This window comes from Lissotriton helveticus, chromosome 7, assembly GCF_964261635.1.
Source record: "Lissotriton helveticus chromosome 7, aLisHel1.1, whole genome shotgun sequence".
Lineage (NCBI taxonomy): Eukaryota > Metazoa > Chordata > Amphibia > Caudata > Salamandridae > Lissotriton > Lissotriton helveticus.
The window spans coordinates 1,513,420,311-1,513,444,469 of record NC_136068.1 but is presented as its reverse complement, the minus strand read 5'-3'; the positions used below and the strand labels follow the sequence as shown (position 1 = coordinate 1,513,444,469).

The window sequence follows — 24,159 nt, the reverse complement described above, 5'->3', positions numbered from 1 at the left end:
GGATACGTTCCGCTACTGGTATGCAACCACCAAGCCCTGAAACAAGAGAGTAAAACACTATAGCTGGCTCCCCTCAATACTGGGGAGTGTCCTAAGTCAGCATTCCTAGAGTGCCTGGTGAGACAATAACTGAGACGTCAAGTTTAAAAAGAGCACTACAAAACCAAGATACAACTGTCTTCTTATCTAAATGGAGAGTAATCTCCCTCAAGAAAACATGGTGCAAAGGTCCAACCCATATTGATTTCTACCAAATACTTGAAATACTGGAGGTATTCGAATGTAAATACAGTAGGCCCTCAGGAGGCATGTCAAAGGTGTCTCTCCAGTACAACATACTATGCCTAGACAACTTCACAACTTTTCTTACTTTGTATATGTGCTGCACAGTGCAACACACATGCAAAGTCAGAAAAGAAAGGAGAAAAGAAAACATTTTTCCTTTTAACGTTTGGTGACGTTAATTTTGATGCAAAACCCAGTCTAAATTTTTTTTTTTAAACAAATTTTATTTGTCAAGCTTCACATAAATTGCAGGGCCTGCACTGCAGAGGCTACTGCACATATCAAATATACATTAAAGTGACTTTGACTTTTATGAACAATAAACAAATCACAATATAACAAACCCCCCAAACCCCCCTCCCCCCAGATTGCGCCCATGCCACATAGAGCCATCCACTTTGCAACTGCACACCCAGAAATTGCAGTCCCTCTGGGTCGTCCTGCTCCGCCGCTGTTCAAACATGGGAACTGTATACGCATCAGTTCGGCAAACATGCCTCTACCTCCTGTGGCGGGTCCAGGTCTATCCCCAGGTAATCCGCCCACCTGTGCCATATCTTGTAATGTTTGTGCTGGCAGCCCCTGACCAGGAAAACAGGTTGTTCGAGCCCCATACAGAAGTCTAGCCCGTTTTTCCATGCGGCCACAGACGGGGCCCTGGCAGCCTCCCAGGCCTTAGCAATGTCTCTTTTCGCTAGCATGACTCCTAATAGCAGGAGGTGCCGCTTGTAACGATTACCCCCACTCCCTCCATGATGTGTAGCAGGGCCAGATGCGGCGCAAAGGGGAGCTCCAAGCCCAATAGCTCCGATAAGCTTGAGTATACTCCTCTCCAGAATCTATGTAATTTAAGGCAGTCCCAGACCGTGTGTAGGTGCGTGCCCTCCTCCCGTTGGCAATGGAGGCACTCAGGCGATGCATCAATCTTGCCTTCCACAGGCACTTCCTGGTAAAGTACACTGATAGACTGTAGATATTTAAACTGCACTAACCGCAAGCGTGTTGCTATGGCCGCCCCTCGCGGCAATAGCAACAGCCTTCCTCCTCCAGTTCACCAACATCTGCCTCCCTTGCAAGCCTGAGCCTGTGCAGGTCAGGTGGCAATGGATAACCAACGTTTGGTAAATGCGGAAGATCTTGCTGTCCGGAAGCTCGCCCATAAAGATCTTCGCCTCAATGGGGCTAAAATCAGGGAGCGACTCCAGGCCTTCCAGGCTAGGGGCAAGGGCATGCCTAAACTGTAGGTAGCAGTAGAATTGGGCTAGCGGCATATCATATTCCTCCTGCAGGTCTTGAAATGATTTGAGGGTCAAATCCTTCACAACATCTCCCAGAACCGAGACGCCTATTGTGTCCCACCCCCGGAAGCCCTGCAGTGTTGCCAGCTAAGGCAGGCGTCCATTGCCCCAAAGATGGGTCTTACTGGTTAAGGTATTCCACTACCCCATCCGATGCAGTACCTGTCTCCAGATGGAGAATACCACCTGCGTGGCCGGTGGCAGAGGTCTCCGAAGCGGTGCAGAGTACAATAGGGTATGTAGAGAATAGCACTCCATAAGCCGTCGTTCGACCGCATATGCCGGGTCCCTCCTGTCTTCGTACCACCACTCATTGAGGACCAGCGGTTGGGAAGCCTGATAATAGGAGAGGACATCCAATGTAGCCAGCCCTCCGGAGTAGGTAGACAAGAAACGTGCGCAGTGCCACCCTTACTCTGACCCCCCCACAGAAACTGTCCCAGCACTGCGTTCACTTGCCGGAACCATCGGGGTGGGTTTGATATGGATGGTTCTGCAGTTGATATAGGAGGCGGGGGAGCTCCACCATCTTGAATATGGCCGACCTACCATATATGACAGGGGCATACGGGACCAGACCTTAATATCTTCCCGGGTATGCTCCCACACCGGGACCAGATTACGTTCCCAGGACACCGCCGGCTCCTCAGACAGGAACACCCCCAAATTTTTCAACACTCCCACCGCCAGTTGAACCGATGCAGCCCATGCTCCCAGCCCCTGTCGACCCTCCAGGACCCATATCGTAGATTTGCGTGGGTTCATGTACAATCCCGAGGTTCCCCAAAAATCGGTAATATACGCACCAGCCGCGTCCCGACCTGTCTAGGGCGGTGAGAAAGAACCGGACGTTGTCCTCATATAATGCTATCTTGTCTGAGAGCCCCGAAGCCCACTCAAAACCCCTAAGCTGAGCATCCATGCGCATCCAGGCCATCAGCGGCTCCATGGTAAAAGCAAAGAGATATGGGGAGAGGGGGCAGCCCTGCCGCGTACCCCGCTGGATAGAGAAAGAGCAAGAAACCGCTCCCCCCACCCTGCACCGATGCAGTCAGATCAGTGTACAGCAGCGTTAGATGGGCCAGAAATCTCGGGCCAAGGTTAAGTCTCTGCAGGAGGGCAAATAGATATGTCCAGCTTAGGGAGTCAAAGGCCCTATCTATGTCAGCCAGGAGGAGCAGCGCCGGCTCCCCCAACTGTCCGCTGGCCGCCACTGCCATGTGTACGCGCCTGATTTTGTGGCGAGTCGCCCTCTGGGGCATAAACCCAGCCTGGTCCGGGTGAACCAGCATGGGAATGTGTGGAAGAAGTCGGATAGCCAGTGCCTTGGCCAGGACCTTTGCCTCTACATTTAAAAGTGAGATGGGACGGTACGAAGCGTGTTGCTCCGGGGGCCTGCCAGGTTTGAGGAACACCACCACCTCCATGTGTCTCTAGTCTGTGGGAAGGGAGCCCCGCTCCTGTGCCTTCTCCACCACCAGATGAAAGTGAGGGTCAGCTGCACAAAAAACTTTTTTAAAACTCTTTTTGGAATCCATTCGGTCCCGGGGCTTTCCCAGGATTCAGCTCCCCCTGGGCCGTATCCAATACCTCATCCGTCAGCAGCCTGTTCAAGCAATCCCTCAACTCATCCGATACGGTCTTAGGTGGAAGGTCGTCTATAAATTTGGCTATAACCTCAGCAGTGAGGCACTCCTTAGGTGCGTATAGGTCTTCATAGTACGCGGCAAAGCTTTCTGCACTAGCCGGGGGCTCAATGAGTGGCGCCCCGTGGGCCCCAGGACCCCTGGCAGGGTCCGGTAATGAAAGGCAGCCTGGCACAATCGATGCAGCATCGTGCTGGATTTGTCCCCCCATTGGTAGACCCTACTTCTCGTTGCCAGCCAGGCCTGGCGGGCCTCATCCATCAGCAGGGCTGCGTAAGATTGCTGAGTTAAAATGAACGGCCGTTGCGCCGGGCCGCCATCCACTTCTCGGCTCCTGCGCTCCAGTGTCTCTACAGCCGCCTCTCATCACACCAATTCCGTCTGTCATTCCCTACGCTCTGCCACGCACCAAGAAATATCCACCCTCGTAATGTGGGTTTTATTGCCTCCCACAGTACTGCTGGGGACGAGATCGAACCCACATTTGCCGCCAGATAATGATCTATCGCTTCTGCTAGATGCTCCCTGTATTCCTCTTTCAGCAAATGCCAAACCGACATACGCCATCTGAGTGGCCGTCGCCCGGGCCAAATTCGGAAGATAAGGGTTACTGGCGAGTGATCCAACAGGCCCCTGGGCAGAATGTCAGCCGACCCTTCCCTTTGTGCTATCCCCCTAGGAACGAAGAGATAATCGCGTCTCGAGAAGGAACCATGTGTTGAAGAGAAGTAGGTATAATCTCTACTGGAGCCATGTAGGTGCCTCCAAGTGTCAACCCAATCGAGTCCCGTCACCAGAGAGTATAGTTTTGTAGGGGGACCAGTCTCCACTACACCCCCTCCTCCATCTGTCTCTGCCCTGTTCCATCACGTCATTCCAGTCCCCGCCCACTACTGAGAGCTACTCCGGCATATCACTCCAGAGGTTGAGGAGTCTTTCCTCTAAGTTCCATTGCAATGGCGGGGGAGCATGTACGCTGCCTAATGTAAGGGTGTCCTCCCCCACTTTGCCCTGAATAAAAATGTAACACCCTTGAGTGTCGCTACCCCCCTTGAACCCCGCGTGAAGCCTAAATGGAAGATGTGCTGGTACCCGTATCTTTGCAGACACAGGGCCTTTGTACCCATTAAGTGTGTTTCCTGTAGCAGAAGCACATCGGCCACTGCTTGTTTGGCATAGTGAAGCATGGCCCCCTGCTTAAACTTGTTGAGGGCCCCACGAACGTTCCAGCTAATTATGCGTAGGGCACCAGGGGTCACCCGCTTCCCAGTCGTCATGGTAGACATCCCGATAGGCTTGTGCAATTATGGCCGGTGCATGCGTTGCCCAGCGTGTGTGTTGTGCTACTATATGTCATCATAGACGCGCAATCTAAAAGCCCCCGAAACAATGAATGTCTAACCTGAAAACTAAAACAATCCCTTCCCCACCCCATACCTCAAAAATACTGAAGTACCTGTCGCGGCGGGGTTAGCAGTCCGCTCCCAACAGGGGGCCGAGGGCCTTCCCCGCCAATGGATCCCCAACTGCCAGCCCATTACTCGTCGGGCCGCCCCCACAGGTGTCAAACTGAAGGGGAAACAGCTCACATAGCAACTCCCTCCACCACCCAGGTCAACTGTCACTCAGTACCAACAAAGGAAGTCCTCGGCACCATTCTGATAGCAAGAGTCAAGGATCCACTGTCTGATGTCCAGGAGCAGAACCCCCCGGGAAGGGGCTCCGCAAGACACGGAATGCCACCGGGGTCTATATCATCTGTTCCCTCTCAGATGTTGCCCACGGGAACCCTTTGATGGCACCTCACTCTGAGAGGAGTCCAACTCCAGCCCTGGTGGAGTGTGCACCCGCACTCGTACAATTTCATCCGTCCATTTAAATACCTCCTCCAGAGTATCAAAGAAGTGGGTGCACGATTGGAACACTACTCGCAGGCGAGCGGGAATAATAGTGCATATGGCAGCTTGAGGCCTATTAGATGGGCTTTGGCGGCCATGAACGACTGGCGTTGCTGTTGCACTAGTTGTGTGTAATCCGGGAAGATCAGGATATGATGATTGTCGTACAGCAGTGGTTCTTTAGCCCGTGCCTGCTGCAATATAGTGTAACGATCGTGGTAGTTCAGGAGTTTTGCAATCACTGCCCTTGGGCTCGCTCCACGACGAATCATCGGGACATGGCGTCGGGGGGAGCAAGCTTTCCAGCCATTGCGTGAGGAAGCGCTCCATATTGCCATTCTCGCAGCTCCATGGAAAGCCAACAAAACGCAGGTTGTTCCGCCTGGCCCTCCCCTCCGCATCCTCGACCCGAAGTGCAAGGCCGTTCTGAATGTTTTCCATGTTCGCCACCTTCTGCTTCAGGGCCGTGACATCGTCTTCCACGCCAGAAATGCAGATCTCTGTCTCGGTGATGCGGGCCACTTCATTCCTCAGGTCTTGTCACAATAGCATGACGTCCGAGCCCACCGCGCCAATCTTGGCATCCAGCATGTCCCTTGATTGGGTGATCGCCGTCTTCAAAGCCCCGTTGTCCGACCCGGTTCCCCCAGATGAAGGCACGCAGCGTCCACAGCATCTCACTCTCTCTCAACTCCACGCCCTGGTCCCTCCTCACAATACCAGGCCTCACCTCGTGGGGACCCCGATCTCCGGCTACCGGCCAACGCAGGTGCTGAGTCTTCACGTCGGATCACAGCTGGCAACGATAGCCACTTGAGTGTCACTTCCAAGACCTCGTGGGGGCCAAGGGAGTCAGGATATTATAAGGATATCTGGCGGGCTGGACGGAGCTCAGCTAGCACACGTCCGCCATCTAAGCTTGCTTAGCCACGCAGCCAGTCTCAAATTGCTGGCTAGTCGTGTCGCTTTACTTTTCAGACAGAACCCTCTTTCATTTATTGAACGCTATATTGTCTGCTCTTCAACATGAAATGATACACGTGTATTAAATGTTGTATTTATTCAAGCAATCAGTTGCATTTCGACTACAACACCAGAAAACCAATTCATTCAAGGCACGCAGCGTCCACAGCATCTCACTCTCTCTCAACTCCACGCCCTGGTCCCTCCTCACAATACCAGGCCTCACCTCGTGGGGACCCCGATCTCCGGCTACCGGCCAACGCAGGTGCTGAGTCTTCACGTCGGATCACAGCTGGCAACGATAGCCACTTGAGTGTCACTTCCAAGACCTCGTGGGGGCCAAGGGAGTCAGGATATTATAAGGATATCTGGCGGGCTGGACGGAGCTCAGCTAGCACACGTCCGCCATCTAAGCTTGCTTAGCCACGCAGCCAGTCTCAAATTTTTGGTAGATAAGGTTATGTGTCATAAAGCATGGGTGGTTGCATGGAAATTCCCATATACCACGCATGTAACGCCCCCTTGATGCTAAGTAGCAATAAGCAGCACTTTGCAATGCTTCGCTTTACTTTTAGACAACTTTCCAGTGCAAAACAGGCATTAGGCTCGAAATAAAATAACAAAAAAAAACATTTTGTGCTGGTTTGCGTCACTTTTATTAAGCAAAGGCAGCACTAAATGTTTGTAAATCTGTCCCTAAGACCCACAGTAAAACTTCTGACCGGGTTGAACCTGGTTCCTGGTGCTCCATACTTTACTGCCTCAAATTAGGGCTCAGGTCTACTGCGGCTAGGCGTAGGACCTAGGACTAGATATACTGCGACCTGTTTACCGAGACTGGCTCATAACACTTTTTGGCACTTCTTCATTTTAAACGTTTTTTAAAATCCATATCGCCGTTTATCCTAATTGGTTTTTGTTATTTTGGTGTTAATTTTATATTAGAATTTACTGCAATTTTCTTATTTGTTTTTTTTGTGTTGAAACTTTATTTCTATTGTCAAATAGCACTACTGCTGGCTAGTCGTGTCGCTTTACTTTTCAGACAGAACCCTCTTTCATTTATTGAACGCTATATTGTCTGCTCTTCAACATGAAATGATACACGTGTATTAAATGTTGTATTTATTCAAGCAATCAGTTGCATTTCGACTACAACACCAGAAAACCAATTCATTCAATCAAAAATAAGTTTGGGTGATAAAATCTGCGAACAAGTGGTCATTAATTATAAATTAAAAAATTATATGCGAATACATGAACTATTGTTAAGCGTATATGTGTATTGTTAACATATCCAAGGACATCTCGTAGCATTCAGATGATAGTGCACTGATGCTTATTTCTGGTTGTCACTGTTTTTGTTATCTTAATTCTACTATTGTTTTCCTAATGCATAGTGTCTCCAAACACTTTGCTGTGTGGGTTGGAAGTAATTCAGACATGGAGTTTGAGAGGAAGTGAGAAGGAGGCCCCTACAGGATGCAGGGGCTCTATTGAGAGTAACCCATGTCCAGATATACATTATGCTAGCCAGTAAAAAACCTTAACAGGTTAATAGGCTTGCTGCAGAAATCTGTCTAAAAGCCACACAACTCAATAAAGTAAGTGCCATCTGCTCTTTTAGGTAGAACAAAGAATAGTCTGTGCCTGCAAATGTTTTTTGGCTATTATGGTATTGCTAGTGTCTCAAAGCACTATAAAATAGTTAGAGAGCGTCACTTCGGTTGGTTGTTGTAATAATTCAACACCGTTGAATAAGTATAGACTTGTATACCTTAATCTATATGGTAGACGTATGCCCAGATCTGCAGTCATTATTAGGGGGGTTGAGCGGTATTTGTATTCTGCTAGCTCTCTGCATCTTCACCATCCCTTAAAACACAATAAGCACTGCCAGAGCCAAGAGGTCTGTCTTTAATTAGCTATCACATTCAAATACATGCACGAACAGCTACTGTTTATATGCATGAGCCCATCAAAGCCATAGGGCCTGATTAGGATGGTGGTGGAATAGCCACCAAATGGCCGTCGGTGGTGGTTCGACCACCATCCAGCATAGCAGTCGGACTGCTGCATTAGGATGCCATCGGTCCGACACCTGGGGTTGGTGTGAACGAATGACGTGCCCAATAGGCTCAAGAAACCCGTCGGGCCATTGGTTGAATCATAAACCCTACAATAGGAGTGCTGCCTGCGCAGGCAGCACCGTCGAGATCATGATGTCCGTTTCCGACAACCATTCCATGGCGGTCTGACCGCCATAGAAAGGCTATCAGAAAGGGACTTTGGGGGGCTCTAGCAGGGCCCTCGTTCCCTGTAAGCCCCAGCTAATAGGCTCGGGCGGCACCTGTGGTGCACCCCCAAACATCTATGCCCTGTGTGCCAGGCACCAGATGGTGCCTGGCACACGGTGTACGGATGTTTAAAAAAATCCCATTATCCACTGTGGGTTGCGCTGGAACCCTTTTCTGGGCCGCAGCACAAACCACAATGGAAAAGAGGATCTTTCCAACTGCCTACACGGCAGTCACATCTTAATTTGGCAGGTGGAACCGCCGACTACATGTTGGTTGGTTTCCAACCCGCTGCATTGTGTCCGACCACCATAGTAATTAGGCCCATACTTACTAGCTTTGCCAATGCTTATTTGTTATATATCTTTTTTTATACATTTGAAAGAAAGAGTATATAAACACATTGATTAAAAACTTCAAAGCCTTTAAGGGAATCAAATTTTATTTGGGAAAGTTCCCTTTGGCTGGATAAGAAAAATACTCTTTTTTTGTAAGTAAATAATGTATTTTTTTCTCTCTCACAGATCCAGTCGTTGTACTTCTTCTTTCAGGTAAATATCTTTGTGAGTTTTAGAGATAATTAAATGTGATATCACAAAACACACTTATAGTTAATCCAAGAAATGTATGTTCTCCAAAACACATGTATTCTTAGTTTGCAGTAAATACTGATCTGAAAAGACTTATTTTGTAGACGAGTACCATTTAAAACTAAAACAGTAGGATCAGGACATACATAAGGTTGAAATGTTTAGTAGATGAATACATCAAAACTGCTCATGTACTCCTAGCGTAATGATACACAAACCAAGTGCATCGTGAAGTAACAGAGATTTACTCCTCTCAAGCTCATTGTAGCTATATGTTTCGGAAGGGTAGAGACTAAATCTATGGTGGTTAGCTATTCTGTTACGTGAGACTTAATAAGCAGCAGTTAGGGCATGCAAATTGTAAACCACAATTACCTAGACACAAATATCTGATTGAGTTTGGACCAAGAAAAAGCAAACCAGGTTACACAATTTGAAGGTAAACTGACGGTAAATACTGAGGGGGATATAAGGAATTTAGCCTTCTTGGCTTAACGCCTCTCTCCGCCACTTCGGAAACGCAAGGCTGCACCACATTCACAAGGATATGGTGCAGCCTTGCGTATCCCCCTGCTATGGCGCTAAGTTTCACAACTTAGCGCCAACACAGGCACCCTTGCACCAGAGTGCAAGGGTGTCCGCAAGCAGGGAGGTTTGTTTATGTACAGGAAGGTGTCCCATCCTGCACATAAACAAACCTAAAATACCAGTTTGTAACTTACATGTGCACTGTTTCATGTAGCACACATGCAAGTTACAAAACGGCATTTGAAAAAATGCTTTGTTAATGTACAGGAAGGGACACTTTCCTCTACATACACAAACTATGGCATTTTGCTCTTTCCATGTGTGCTGCACAAGGCAGCACATATCGAACAAGCATTTACAATGCAATGGTTTCGCCTTTGGAAAAGTTAGAGCTATTGGCATTGTAAATGACAAAATTTGTATCTGTGTGTTGGTTTTGAAAACAGATAAATAAATGGCATTGTCATTTACATTGCCATTAGCTTAATCTCGGCAGTCACTCTGCAGTCCCTAGCACTCCATAGCACTCCCTAGTCACTCTACAGTCCCTAGCACTCCCTAGTCACTCTGCAGTCCCTAGCACTAAACAGTACGTAAACAGTAAACACGTAAACAGCATTACTCCAAAAATTCAGAAATAGATCCGAAGAAACAGAACACTGTCAGTGCACAAGGCTGGCGAGTATCCCTATTGCGAATATAATGAGAAAGTTGATGCAGTATTTTGTTTTGCATGTTCTGTCTGCCCACCTTTAGTTGGACAAGAGAACAGTAATAATGTATGGATTCCGACTGGTGTATATGAGTGGCACAAAATGAAAAGTCGAGGATTAAGAAGTGCTGTAAATTGTCCCTCCATTTCAAAAGTGACAAACATAAGATAGCTGTGAAAAACGTTCAGGTCTCTAAGAACAACCAAACAGAGAGATGCTCAACTTAGTACTCACAAGAGACAGGAAATTGCAGTACAACAGTGTAGCCGTCTCCAAAACCGGGAGATAATACTAATTCTGTTGGACTGTACAAGTTCTCTATAGACCGGCAATTTCACTTCGAGGAAGGTAGGACGACAAAGATGGCAATTATCAGCAGTTGGTGAAGCTGATGAGTTCCTGGGGGCCATCATTAAAGAGTTAGTTCAATATTGCAAACCTTTGACCACACAATGTTACATACATGAGTCCCACAGCTCAAAATGAATTCCTAAATATTTTGGGAAATTGCATTCAGGAGGAGGTTGTCAGCAGGCTGCAGGCACGAGGCCCACTTGCTGAGATGAGGGATACTACCCATGATCAGCTCACTATAGTCATTTGGTATGTTACACATCTTTTCAAGGACGAGGAACGCCTTCTTCACACTGGAAGTAGTCCTGATAAGAGACTGGTGAAGGGATGGCATCTGCTATTGTAGATGTTCGATCTGACTATGGGCTCGACATTAAAAACCTTGTTGTTCAATCATATGATACGCCTTCAATGTCCGGTGCGAATAAGGGATGTCAGCCCATGCTTAGTAAAATGGCAAAAAAACTTTGCTCCATATTCAATGCCTGGCACACAAAAGTAACCCGTCAGTAGAAAAGGCATGCGATGAAAACCTAATGGTGAAAAAGTTCAAGAGCATTTTGCAGGAATTGTATAATGTCTTCACTTTCAACTTGAAGCGTTTTAATGCCTTTGATGAAGCCTTAAAAAAGAGGTTGGCAATAGCCAGCTCCTAAACTCACTGTCAGAAACACGCTGGATTATGAGATGTGAGTCTGTTCAAGCAGTGTGGGCTTCTTTTGATAGTTCAGGTTCTTCGCTGCATTAAAGAAGAGGATAAGAAATGTGATAAATATTCAAAGTTAACAGCAAATTATTTATTGGGTCAAATGATCTCATTTGAATTTGTGTTGTCCATGCTGCTGATGAAAACATCATGGCCAAAACAAAAATTGCTGTTAAACTCTTGCAACAAGAGGAGCTTGATATCTTGCAAGCCAGTGATGTGGTGCGTCAAATGGTAGAGGTCCTGCAGCATATGCGAGAAAATGAGGACTGCATAAATGGCCTTATACAAGCTGCTTCAACTATTTGTGAAAAGGTAGGCGGTGATGCTGAAATGCAATTTCGCATATACCATAGGCCATGTGAAATTCCAAAACGCTATGACGATAATCCGGATACTACTGTGCACTGGATTTTACAGACCTTTTCAAAACTGAGATTATGAAAGTAATTGATAGATTCAAAATGGGGTACCATGACACACACCAGTATAGTTTGAGCGTATCAATCCCCTGCTAGTATTACTTCCCCCGAATATTCACAAGCAACTTCCGATGATTTCAAGAATTTATGTTGCCTTTTCCCTGACTACTTAAAGGAATCTGATTTGGATATTTTGGCGACAGAAGCCGAAATGATGAGCAGAGACATTACTAAATCAGGTAAACCTACTCTCTATGAAACAGCACTGTTCTTCTCTGGCAAAGCTAACATTTACCCACATCTTGCTTTGGCTTACAAATTGGCACTGCTTGTACCAGTTACTTTTGCCAGCAATAAGTGTAGTTTTAGTGAGTAAAACTGGTAAAGAATTACCTTACATCCGCAATGATAGATGAGCGCTTAAATCATTTGCTTCACAGTGGATCATTTTAAAGGATAAACACGTTTCAGTTTAAGGTCCAACTTTATTTTGCTTTCTTTTTCGTAAAAGTCCACCCTTTATGATTTTGTTCCTCTGCTCTTTTGTAAATTGGGGTTTATCTGGCCTAAAGGTTTATCATGGTAAAGAGAAACTGATCCACTGAATACTTCCAATGGACACAAACTAATATAGAATGATAACAGACTAGTTGAATGCTTATAAACAGAGTACAAAGGTTTTGATAGTTGCAGACACGTGGAAAAGAATCAATAAAATAATTTTTCTGGTAAAAGCCGTTTGTTTCCAACTATAGGTGTTCTATTATAAGTGTTCTATTGCGCCTTTTAAGCACATACTAAAACAAATGATTTATATTTTACTGCAGTTTGCAAATACATAGACATTTTGAGTTCTATGCTAATTGAGTTGTGGTTTAAGATTATATTATTGCTACCAAGAATGTCCTTGCTTTACTAAATATCTTAAAGCTACTGAGTAATGCCCCTGAGCTTGTCCATTATTGCCGTTCAGTGGCCTCAGCCGGTAGCTACTCTTTTCAGTTGGGTCCAGGATGTTGCTAGTTGAGAAATCTCAGACTCGCACCCCCCTACACCTTTGACTAAGCTACGCCCCTGCCTCCATCCTACTCTCCCGGACACACACTAGCTTCACCAATGCAGGGCTGCCTACTCTGGACTGCGGCTACACCACTGTAGATTGTGGCAACCGCCGCCCCCCTCACATCGACTGAGGTCAGGGCCCCCTGAGAGCTGCAGTCAGTCCCGGGAGTGTGGCAAGCCTCCCTGTGTGCGGTGCAGTGCTAGTAGCCCCCCTCCCGGAGTTCAGTCAGCCCCCTTGGGGCGCAGTCGAGATTCCCATAGTGTAGCCAGGACGCCTCCTCTAGTGCAGTCGACCCCTCCCCCGTAGAGTACAGTTAATGCGAGCCCCCAGCAGACAGCAATATGCACCCCATGAAAAGTGCAGTCAGGACCCCCCAAAAGACAGAAAGTAGACATGATTCCCCAGGCAGCCACTCAGTGCTATGCAGTCAGTCACAGTACAGATTGCAAGTCGGGACATCCTGCGGTGAGCAGTCGTAACACCCTGAGGGGTGATGTCGGGACATTGTGGAGTAGTCAGGACATCAGGAACCCCCTGCGGAGTACAGCCAGGGCACCCCGCGAACTGAAGCTACTGCTAGCACCTATGACATGGGCGTCCGCAGGGGGGGGCAAGAGGGGGCGCTTGCCCCCCCCCTGGATTCAGGCCCGGTTCTAGAGGATGGGCCCACATACCTGGGCCGATTTTCCTACCTGAAAGGCTGCTACAGCGCCAAGTGTGACTCTCAGCAGGTCACAGAGTGAGGCCGGTCCATTGCCATGGGCAGAATGACAATGGGCCGGTAGAGGAGGCATGGAGCATCTCTGCCCATCCCAGGCCTGAGGAGGTGAGCAGCACAATTAGCAAGTCTTAGGCAGGGGACGGGAGCTTTATTCTCTCACAGCAGGCCACAACAATCAGATAAAAAGCTACGGGGCGCGGGTGGGGGTGTTTGGGGAGCGGGGTTAGTGCAAACATTCTCAGTTTAAAAACTGTGAAGTGACAGACCGAATTGAAATTTAAACTTTATAATGAAATTCCATCCGTTTGTGCAATGGGGAGAATGCTGTATACAGCTAACAGTGAAAAAACTCTGCAAAAAACACTATGGACTGAAATAACTACATTTAAAGAACAATATGACTAAAAATGGAAAAAAAACGAAAATTCGATTTTGACAATGTTGTAGTGAAAAATTTAATTTCTCCTCCATGTTGTGGCCAAGGGAGACGTAAGAGCAGAGGAGAGATAAAGCGAGAGACAAAGCCAAAAGGAAAAATAAGAGACGTAGTGGGGAGTAGAGACAAACGGAGAGGGGGAAAGGAAAGAGGGAGAAATGATTGACGAGAGAAGACAGGAAAAGAGGCGAGAGGGGGTGACATAATTATAGATGAACACAATGAGGGAAGGAGACGGAGGGAGACAGAGGGCGACAGACAGAGGGAGAAAGACAGAGGGTAGGGGGCAACAGAGGGAGGGAGACAGATAGAGGGAGATACAGGGTGGAATACAGACAGAGACAGACAGAGGGAGGGAGACAGAGAGAGAGGGAAAGAGAGTGAGACAGAGAGAGAGGGAGACAGACAGAGCGAGGGAGACCAAGAGAGAGGGAGACAGAAAGAGGGAGACCGAGAGAGAGGGAGACAGAGGGAGGGAGACAGAGGAAGAGAGAGAGAGGGTGGGAGACAGAAGGAAGAAGAAAGAGGGCGACAGACAGAGGTAGGGGGATGACAGAGGGAGGGAGACAGACAGGGAGACAGATAGAGGGAGACAGAAAGAGACAGACAGAGGGAGGGAGACAGATAGAGGGAGATACAGGGTGGAATACAGACAGAGACAGACAGAGGGAGGGAGACAGAGAGAGAGGGAAAGAGAGTGAGACAGAGAGAGAGAGAGAGAGAGAGGGAGTCAGACAGAGCGAGGGAGACCAAGAGAGAGGGAGACAGAAAGAGGGAGACCGAGAGAGAGGGAGACCGAGAAAGAGGGAGACAGAGGGAGGGAGACAGAGGAAGAGAGAGAGAGGGTGGGAGACAGAAGGAAGAAGAAAGAGGGCGACAGACAGAGGTAGGGGGGTGACAGAGGGAGGGAGACAGACAGGGAGACAGATAGAGGGAGACAGAAAGAGACAGACAGAGGGAGGGAGACAGAGAGAGAGGGAAAGACAGAGAGAGGGAGACAGAGGGAGTGAGGCAGAGGGAGACTGAGAGGGAGGGAGACAGGGAGAGAGGGAGACAGTGAGACAGAGAGAGAGGGAGACAGAGAGGGAGGGAGGCAGCGGGCGGGAGGGAGACTGAGGGAGAGAGACTGAGGGAGGGAGTAAGAGGGAGGGAGAAAGAGGGAGGGAGGGAGACAGAGAGAGGGAGACAGAGAGAGAGAGAGGGAGACAGACAGAGTGAGTGAGACAGAGGGATACAGAGGGAGACAGAGAGAGCGAGGGAGAGCGAGAGGGAGACAGAGAGGGAGGGAGACAGAGACAGATAGAGACAGACAGAGACAGATGGAGGCAGAGACAGGGACAGGGGAAGACACGCAGAGACAGACAGAGAGACGGAGAGGGAGACAGAGGGAGGGAAACAGGGACAGATAGAGACAGACAGATAGAGGCAGAGACAGGGACAGACAGGTAGGGGCAGAGACTAAGACAGACAGAGAGACATAGAGGGAGACGGAGGGAGAGAGAGAGGGAGGGATCAGAGGGTGACAGAGGGAGACAGAGAGGGAGACAGAGAGAGGGAGATAGAGGGAGGGAGATAGAGGGAGGGAGAAAGACAGAGGGAGACAGAGAGAGGGTGACAAAGGGAGGGGGGCAGAGGGAGGGAGACAGAGGGATGGAGACAAAGGGATGGAGACAGAGGGATGGAGACAGGCAGAGGGAGACAGACAGAGAGAGACAGACAGAGGGAGACAGTCAGAGGAAGACAGTCAGAGGAAGACAGTCAGAGGAAGACAGTCAGAGGGCGACAGTCAGAGGGCGACAGACAGAGGGTAACATACAGAGAGCAACAGACAGAGGGAGGGACAATCAGAGGGAGGGAGACAGAGGGAGGGAGACAGGGACAGATAGAGACAGACAGACAGATAGAGGCAGAGACAGGGACAGACAGGTAGGGGCAGAGACTAAGACAGACAGAGAGACATAGAGGGAGACGGAGGGAGAGAGAGAGGGAGGGAACAGAGGGTAACAGAGGGAGACAGAGAGGGAGACAGAGAGAGGGAGATAGAGGGAGGGAGATAGAGGGATGGAGAAAGACAGAGGGAGAAAGAGAGAGGGTGACAAAGGGAGGGGGACAGAGGGAGGGAGACAGAGGGATGGAGACAAAGGGATGGAGACAGAGGGATGGAGACAGGCAGAGGGAGACAGACAGAGGGAGACAGACAGAGGGAGACAGTCAGAGGAAGACAGTCAGAGGAAGACAGTCAGAGGAAGACAGTCAGAGGGCGACAGTCAGAGGGCGACAGACAGAGGGTAACATACAGAGGGCAACAGACAGAGGGAGGGACAATCAGAGGGAGGGACAATCAGAGGGAGGGAGACAGAGGGAGGGAGACAGAGGGAGGGAGACAAAGGGAGGGAGACAAAGGGAGGGAGATAAAGGGAGGGAGACAAAGGGAGGGAGACAGAGTGAGACAGAGAGGGAGACAGAGAGAGAGAGGGAGACAGAGAGAGAGAGGGAGAGAGACAGAGGGCGACAGACAGAGGGAGACAGACAGAGGGAGACAGAGGGAGGAGGGCGACAGAGCGAGGTAGACAGACAGAGGGAGAGAGACAGAGGGAGGGAGACAGAGGGAGAGAGAGGGAGGGAGGGAGACAGAGGGAGACAGGGAGAGAGAGGGAGACAGAGGGAGGGAGACAGAGGGTGGGAGATAGAGGGAGGGAGACAGACAGAGGGCGACAGACAGAGGAAGACAGATAGAGGGAGGAGGGTGACAGAGGGAGGTAGACAGAAAGAGGGAGAGAGACAGACAGAGGGAGGGAGACAGAGGGAGAGAGAGGGAGGGAGACAGAAAGAGCGAGGGAGAGAGAGATAGACAGAGTGAGTGAGACAGAGGGAGACAGAGAGAGGGAGGGAGACAGAGGGAGGGAGGGAGACAAAGAGAGAGGGAGGGAGACAGAGAGAGAGGGAGGGAGACAGAGAGACAGACAGAGAGAGAGAGAGAGAGAGAGAGAGAGAGAGAGAGAGAGAGAGAGAGAGAGAGAGAGAGAGAGAGAGAGAAAGAAATATGTGTGTATGCCGGGTCTGGTGGCTACGTGGATCAAGGCGTCCGCTGCAGGGACCTGTGTTCAACCTCATGGTCATAGTTTTTTTGTTGCTCTAGCCTCTCCCCCCTCCCCCACTGACCCGCCTCCACCGGTGCAGCCCTCGGCCACAAACCACACTTTAAATTTGGCCCCTGAGAGAAAGTTTGTGAGTACCCATGCTCTAGAACCGCATCAACCTGATTTAAAATGTTTTTGTTTTTTTCCGGTCATTTTTAGTTTTTCCCTCTGTTTTATTGTAGTTGCCAGGTCGTCTGCTGTGGCGCCTCACAAGATTTTTCTCTCCCCCCTATGGGTTTCTTTGTTTATTTAAGCTCTTTGTCTTATTAGATTTTTTTTTATGTATTTAATACTTGTGCTCAATCATGTGGAAGGATGGTGATGAAGTTAAAATGTTGCCTCCCCCTGGAAACATTTCTGCGGATGCCCATGTCTATGGACTGCAGAGAAGACACACGTGCAGCGCAGCGCCCTCGTCCCTGCCGCCCCCCAGGGCCCGGCTGCAGCTCGGATCCTTCCACGGAGCGGGTCCCGGGTGACTGCGGACTGACGCTGGGTTCATCGGCTACGACCAGGGCGAGGAGGGACTGAGGTAAAGGCCCCCGTGGGCCGCTGCAAGGACGACCTGGGAGCTAAAAAGGTCAACCCGTCGGCTCCCCAGGATCCCCCCCCTGTGCCTTTTGCGAACTGAAGTCAGGGGTCCCTCCGGAACGCCCATGGGTGCCCGGGGCAGCTCACCTGGCCGGCCGCGCGGGGGTCGCGGTTCATGCTCCGAACAAACTTCGGTCGGGAGTCCCCTCCTCCCCCGGCTGGACTGGACGTGTTTACTTCTGGAGGTGTTGTTGTAAATTTCCCTTTTTATGTCTCGAGAGAGATGGTGGATGAGATCTGTTTAGGAGCACAAAGGCAGAGTATGTCAATAATAGGGACAAATACCAATAACTTATTTTTATAGTTCTGGATTCCATCCACCATGTTGCAGTTTCGTGTATCACAGGTACTATATTACCCACTTTTCTACCTCTGAAGGATAACACGCTGAGTCAGCCCTGCCGTGATCCAAACCTGCTACCTGGACGTCACAAAGGGTGTGAACCGTGAGCACTTAGCTCACTGAGCTATCTGGCTGAAAAGATAGGTTTGGCTGATGATGTCACATAAGATGGAGTCACTCGGCAGATACCGTCCAACCCCAAGTGAGCGCTGTTTGTGTGAGAGAGAGAGCTCCTGCTGCTTGCTCTTGTTTCCTGTGGGTCATAGTTGTCTGTTTTGCTCGAGCAGTCACAGTTATGGGAATACCTGGGGTTTCCTAGCCTGCTATGCAGAGCCGGCCATACAGAAAGACCTATGTCACCCTCGCAATATTCACAGGTTAGCTCCTAACTGATGGGATCACGGTGGTGTCTAGCCTCTAAACACAAACACCCCTGCACCTACTCGAGTTCACACGAATCACCCAAAGCTCAGCTTTCTTCACACTGGTACCAAGCTGTTTGTTGGGGGTGGTGGCAGGATGTGAAAGGGAGATGGAAAGACAGGGAAGCGGGGGGGGAAGAGAAGGGGGGGTCACCTGCTACAGGTTTAGCAAATGATTAAACGCACTTCAAACTGAATCACTGGAGCCTCAGCCAAGTCAGACAGATGCTGCTGATTGCATGCAATTAATGCAGACAGCTCCGCTGCCCCTCTGAAGACTGGCGCCCCTGTGCCCGGGCTCAGCTCGCACATGCCAAAAGCCGGCTCTGCTGCTATAAAATATACTAATGGTACCTACCGGTGCATCACTGTTTCTCTCTGAGGAGAACTTTTATTTTGACAACTCAATTAAACAAGCCTTAAATCTCAGCTGAGAAGAAGCAGGGGGATACGAATAAATCAACCCTCCTCCCCCCAACACACACACTCATAACACAGTCAGAACCCCACTCTATTTCTTAGAAAAAATATTCTTTTACGGTTCACCATGAGATTCGGGCTTGCACATCACAATGTCCTAGGGTTTCACATCGGCCAGCGGCCTCAGTGCGCAGCCCACCCCTTCCAAAGACACGTCCAAAATGGCCAAAACATGCCGAGAAAAAAAAAAACCACACGCCCACAGCCGCATGACGTGCGAAAAGGGGCAGGATGAGAAAAAGATCGCCGGAACGCCCACGAATTGCCTCGGACCGTGACGGACAGATCTCACTTCCAATGGCTAGCCTCCATTTATGGAGCTAGCCAATGGAAGTGAGAGGCAGTGACCAAGCCACATACTCTTCACAAAAGTTTTTCGCCTGCGCAAAACGCTGCTTGCACAGCTGTTCGCAGGCGAAACCTAAAAAGCAAACACAAGGAGAAATAAAGCATTTCTCCTCGGTTCGCCAACTTAGACCAGTGTTTTCCTGGCCCTAATTTTGGTGCTGCCTCCTATTTACACTGCCCTTGTGACTAGGGGGCAGCATCAAAATCAGTGGGTGTTGTGGTGGAACAGCGTTAAGGCAAAGTTAAGCCACGCTAGGTGGCTTAGCGCTGCATTGTGAATATGACGAGGCCCCTATTGCCGCCACAACGTCACTACAAGTGATGTTGTGGTGGCAGTTAAGGCTTGTGAATATGCCCCTGAATGTGATAAAAGCAAGTTTTTGAAATACTACATATGCCAACTTCAACTAGCTAAGTAAGTCAGGAAAGGCTATACAACAGTCAAATATTGCAGGTTCACAGACAGAATATTGAGCACAAAAATATTCACGCATAGGAATAGAATACAAAAATATCGACTGGCTATACTTAAAAAGATAAGTACAAAAATATCCTACCGTTTACAATATTATAGTTATACTAAATATCGATAAAAAAAAAAAAAAAAATATATATATATATATATATATATATATATATCAGGCTCCAAAATTCTTCATGTTGAATAAAGAATAACCACACTCAGGGGAACTTCTCTAATTGTTGCTGCCAAACAGACGCGTTTCGGCATACAGCCTTCTTCGGTGTTCACGACACCGTGCATAGAACATGTTAATAACGTTTTTCATATGCATGGTCATAGACAAAGGACAAAAGAAACCCCAGTACACTTCGTAGGCGCCATATTGGAATTCCTAAAAGCATATTAAGCAATCAATGGTATAGCCGTAAATCGGCGCAAAGTCTCAGTTTGTTGGTAAATTAAACAAACGAGACACCGATGTGTAAAAACTATCTCGCTATTGAGGCCTTCAAGTTATGTTTAGCATAACGTATTTGACGTTGATCCAAATAGTGTTGAATAGCAAACAGACCATGTTCATGTTTAATAGATGTATATAGGCTGGTCATGTCCAACACCATTAGTAGATACGTAGAGTCCCAGGTGATTTAGCTGTCCACCTGGGTTCATAGAATAGTTACTGAGTTAACCATCTTATAGCTATTGCTGACTTCCTTTTTGTAATCTGTAAATTTTAAAACTTGTGGTTTTAGCAAATCACAGCCTACTATTTCACTATTTAGTATGTATATGAAAATACGCTTTTGAAGTCACCAAAGATGCACTGTATATACCAGCACACATTTGATTCTATTTAGATCCCGATTTTGATTTTGAGTTTGATCTTGATTTTGTCTGCTTTCTGTTCATATTATATGCCCATTATGGTCTAGCAAGTGACATAAGCCGATCCACGGCGAGATAGTTTTTACACCTCGGTGTCTCGTTTGTTTAATTTACAACATGGCGCCTACGATGTTTACTGGGGTTTCTGTTGTCCTTTGTCTATGACCATGCATATGAAAAACGTTATTAACATGTTCTATGCATGGTGTCGTGAACACCGAAGAAGGCTGTACGCCGAAACGCATCTGTTTGGCAGCAACAATTAAAGAAGTTCGCTTAAACGCCCCCTCTGAGTGCGGTTATTCTTTATTCAACATGAAGAATTTTGGAACCTGATATATTGTGGTCCTCCACGGCCGCGACCGGCAACCTCCTGTGAGTGCTTCGTTTTGGAGCGGAAAATGAGCGTATATATATATATATATATATATATATATATGTATATATATATATATATATATATATATATATATATATATATTCACTGAAAAAACCATAGGTTATACACCATATATAGTTAGGAATTAGCATTTACAAAACCTTATTTTACTCACACAAAACCATTGAAATTCGCATATATAGTTAGTTGCACTAACTATATATCGCGCACCCGCAATCCACTGCTGATGATGTCACATATTACATCATTCATGACATGCTGATGACATCACTGATGACATCTCAAATGACATCACTGATGACATCACTGATGACATGACTGATGACAACATCCAGTGACTGTATGTTTCTGTAAAGTTAAAATATGTCTTACATATTGAAGAATGAGTGGATTTATAAGTGTCTGGATGAAGGATTTAGTAGGTGCATGACTGACTGTATGAGTGAGTGATTAAATGTGTCTCACTGAGTGCATGGGTTAGTGACTAAACTGTCTTAATTTGTGCATCATTATGTCTGTTGTTCTGTAAACTGCTGCATGTGTTGATCAGTAGCTATATGAGTAACTATATGGGTTATTGATTGGTTGCCCAAGTATTTGTATGGGAGACTGAGTGTGTGTGTGGGTGGCTGGGAGGTGTATGACTCTGTGCATAGATGTGTGAGCAGTTCATTCACTAGATGTATGGGTTCAAAAGTGCATGTGGAAACAGCTGTATGGGCGGTTGATTGTGTGCATGAGTGTATTGGTGAGTGAATGGATATCTCAGTGCTACATGTCAAATTAAGTACATATGTAAAACACAGTACATGTGAGAGTTGACATATATAAATAACTGTGCATAAGAGCCAGTGAATGTGCGAGTGGCTGTATGGATCATTGTGAACTTTTATCCGTGATTGTATAAGAGAGTAAATAAGCGTTAGTATATGTTTGAATAAGTAAGGTGTGTATAACTGTATAGTTGAGAAAATGGAGGTGTGATTGATTCTTTGCATGACTGACTAGGTGTGTGTGTAACTTCATGATGAGTGACAGTCTGTGAGTGTCTGTTTACACTGAGTGTATCTAAGGTTATATTAGAGTCTGAAGAGGTTCATTGTATTATCACATGAATGATGTCATCAGTGATGTGATCAGTAATGTCAAATGAGATGTCATCAGTGATGTCATCAGTGATGTCATTTGAGATGTCATCAGTGATGTCATTTGAGATGTCATCAGTGATGTCATCAGTGATGTCACTGACCATGTCATGAATGATGTAATATGTGACATCATCAGCAGTGGATTGCGGGTGCGCGATATATAGTTAGTGCAACTAACTATATATGCGAATTTCAATGGTTTTGTGTGAGTAAAATAAGGTTTTGTAAATGCTAATTCCTAACTATATATGGTGTATAACCTATGTTTTTTTCAGTGACTTTTCAAGGTTTTGGAAATGCTAATTCCTAACTATATATGGTCTATAACCTATGTTTTTTTCAGTGAATTTCAATGGTTTTTTAATAGCAAATATCAAATGGTGTAAAATATTTTCTTCTTTTAAAGGAAAAATATATTTTATATGTATCTTATTTAATTTTTTTATGTCTTTATTTTTTTTTTGTTTCGCTACCGGTCCGCGCACCGGATAGCTTCCCGTTAGCTCAATTTGGTGCCGCGACCCGATCCGCGCACCGGGAAACGTTCCGTTAGCGCAACTCCCGCGATCGAACACAACATCGTGATGCGTCGCGTAAGCGCGACGTATCGCGTTGCCGCATAATGCGTCTTCTGACGCGCCGCGTTAGCGCACCCGGAAGTGCTCCGGAGCGCGAACCGAGGCGTGAAGCGCAGCTCCCCGGAAACGATCCGGGGCCCGTCGCGTAAGCGCGACGTATCGCGTTGCCGCGGAATGTGTCTTATGACGCGCCGCGTTAGCGCACCCGGAAGAGATCCGGGGCGCGGCGCGGAGCACGTAACGTAAGCGTAACAGGTCATGTGACTTGTTAATAAAACTTTTCATTGGTTCATTTCACTTTTGGTTTCCTAATGATGTAAGGCTAGGTCATGTGACCTAAAAATAACACTTTTCATTGGTTTAGAACTATTTTTTTCCCAAATGATGAAAGCCCCCACCTTTTTTCTCACTCTGACTTTCAACTTTGTGAGAGGAAGACCTATTTTGATTAATAAGAAATGGCTTCATTAGTAGCTGCAGCTGGTGCACCCCCACCTCCTAGGAAGAGAGGACCACCTCCTCAGGTTATCCTTCATCAAGAGGAGGAAGAAGAGGAAGAGGAGCAAGAGAGGAGGCAGTTTTTGCCTGAGGAGCCAAGGAGGTCCCATGTGAAAGAAAATTACATCTGGCAATTTTTCACATTTCCCCGGGGCCAAAAAAAAGTAAATGTCCGCTACGTTACCTGTCTCATCTGTAAAAAAGATCTCTCCAGAGGGACTGATAAGAAGTACAGCTATGGCAATTACACCATGCATCGGCACATGGACAGGTGGCACCCTATAAATTATAGTGCTGCGCAGGTACGTGACCTGCAGGATAATCCCCCTCCTGTGGCCAGAACATCAACTGATCAGGCAGTGACAGGACCAGAGGCGAGGGAGATGGTCCCAAACATTCAGATAAATTTCGGGGTCGTGAAGCAAGTCTGCATTTTTTGCGGCAAAATGATTTGCTATAGGGAGAGTAGCATAAATCTTATCAACACAGCTATTGAAAATCATAAATGTCCAAAACGCCCCAGAAAGTAAATTATCTTTTTTTTTTGTTGCTCCTGTTGAGCCCTTTATAATGAATGATTTTCGTTTCCCCCCCAAAAAAAACAAAAAAATATAAAACCGTTCAAAAAATACAAAAAAAGTAAAAAAATGTTCAGAAAAATAATAAAAAAAATATAAAACAACAAAAACAATAAAAAAAAAGTTCTTTTGAGAACTACCTCCCATTTATAAAAAATTGCTAGAATGTTTAGCACTCTGGCAACCTCTATTTCTTTTGATTCCCTTCCCGGTTCGCGCGCCGGTACGCGAACCGGAAGCGAAACAAAAAAAATGTTTTTTTAAAAAAAGGAAGAGTGAGTATAAGGGAAGGAAACAGAGAGTAATGTTAAAAGAAAGACAGCTAGAGGGAGTAACACAGAGATACTGTTTAATAGATCTATTTA

At 47.2% G+C, this 24,159-nt stretch overlaps 1 protein-coding gene across 1 annotated transcript in view; it reads left to right on the top strand.

Moving 5' to 3' along the window:
- The window catches only part of LOC144770436 (uncharacterized), a 983,924-nt gene that overhangs the window by 74,847 nt on the left and 884,918 nt on the right, over positions 1 to 24,159 (top strand). The window contains exon 2 of the mRNA XM_078654948.1: positions 8,912 to 8,938. Within this exon, the coding sequence (XP_078511074.1) occupies positions 8,912 to 8,938 (27 nt within the window). The remainder of the gene's footprint in view (positions 1 to 8,911; positions 8,939 to 24,159) is intronic.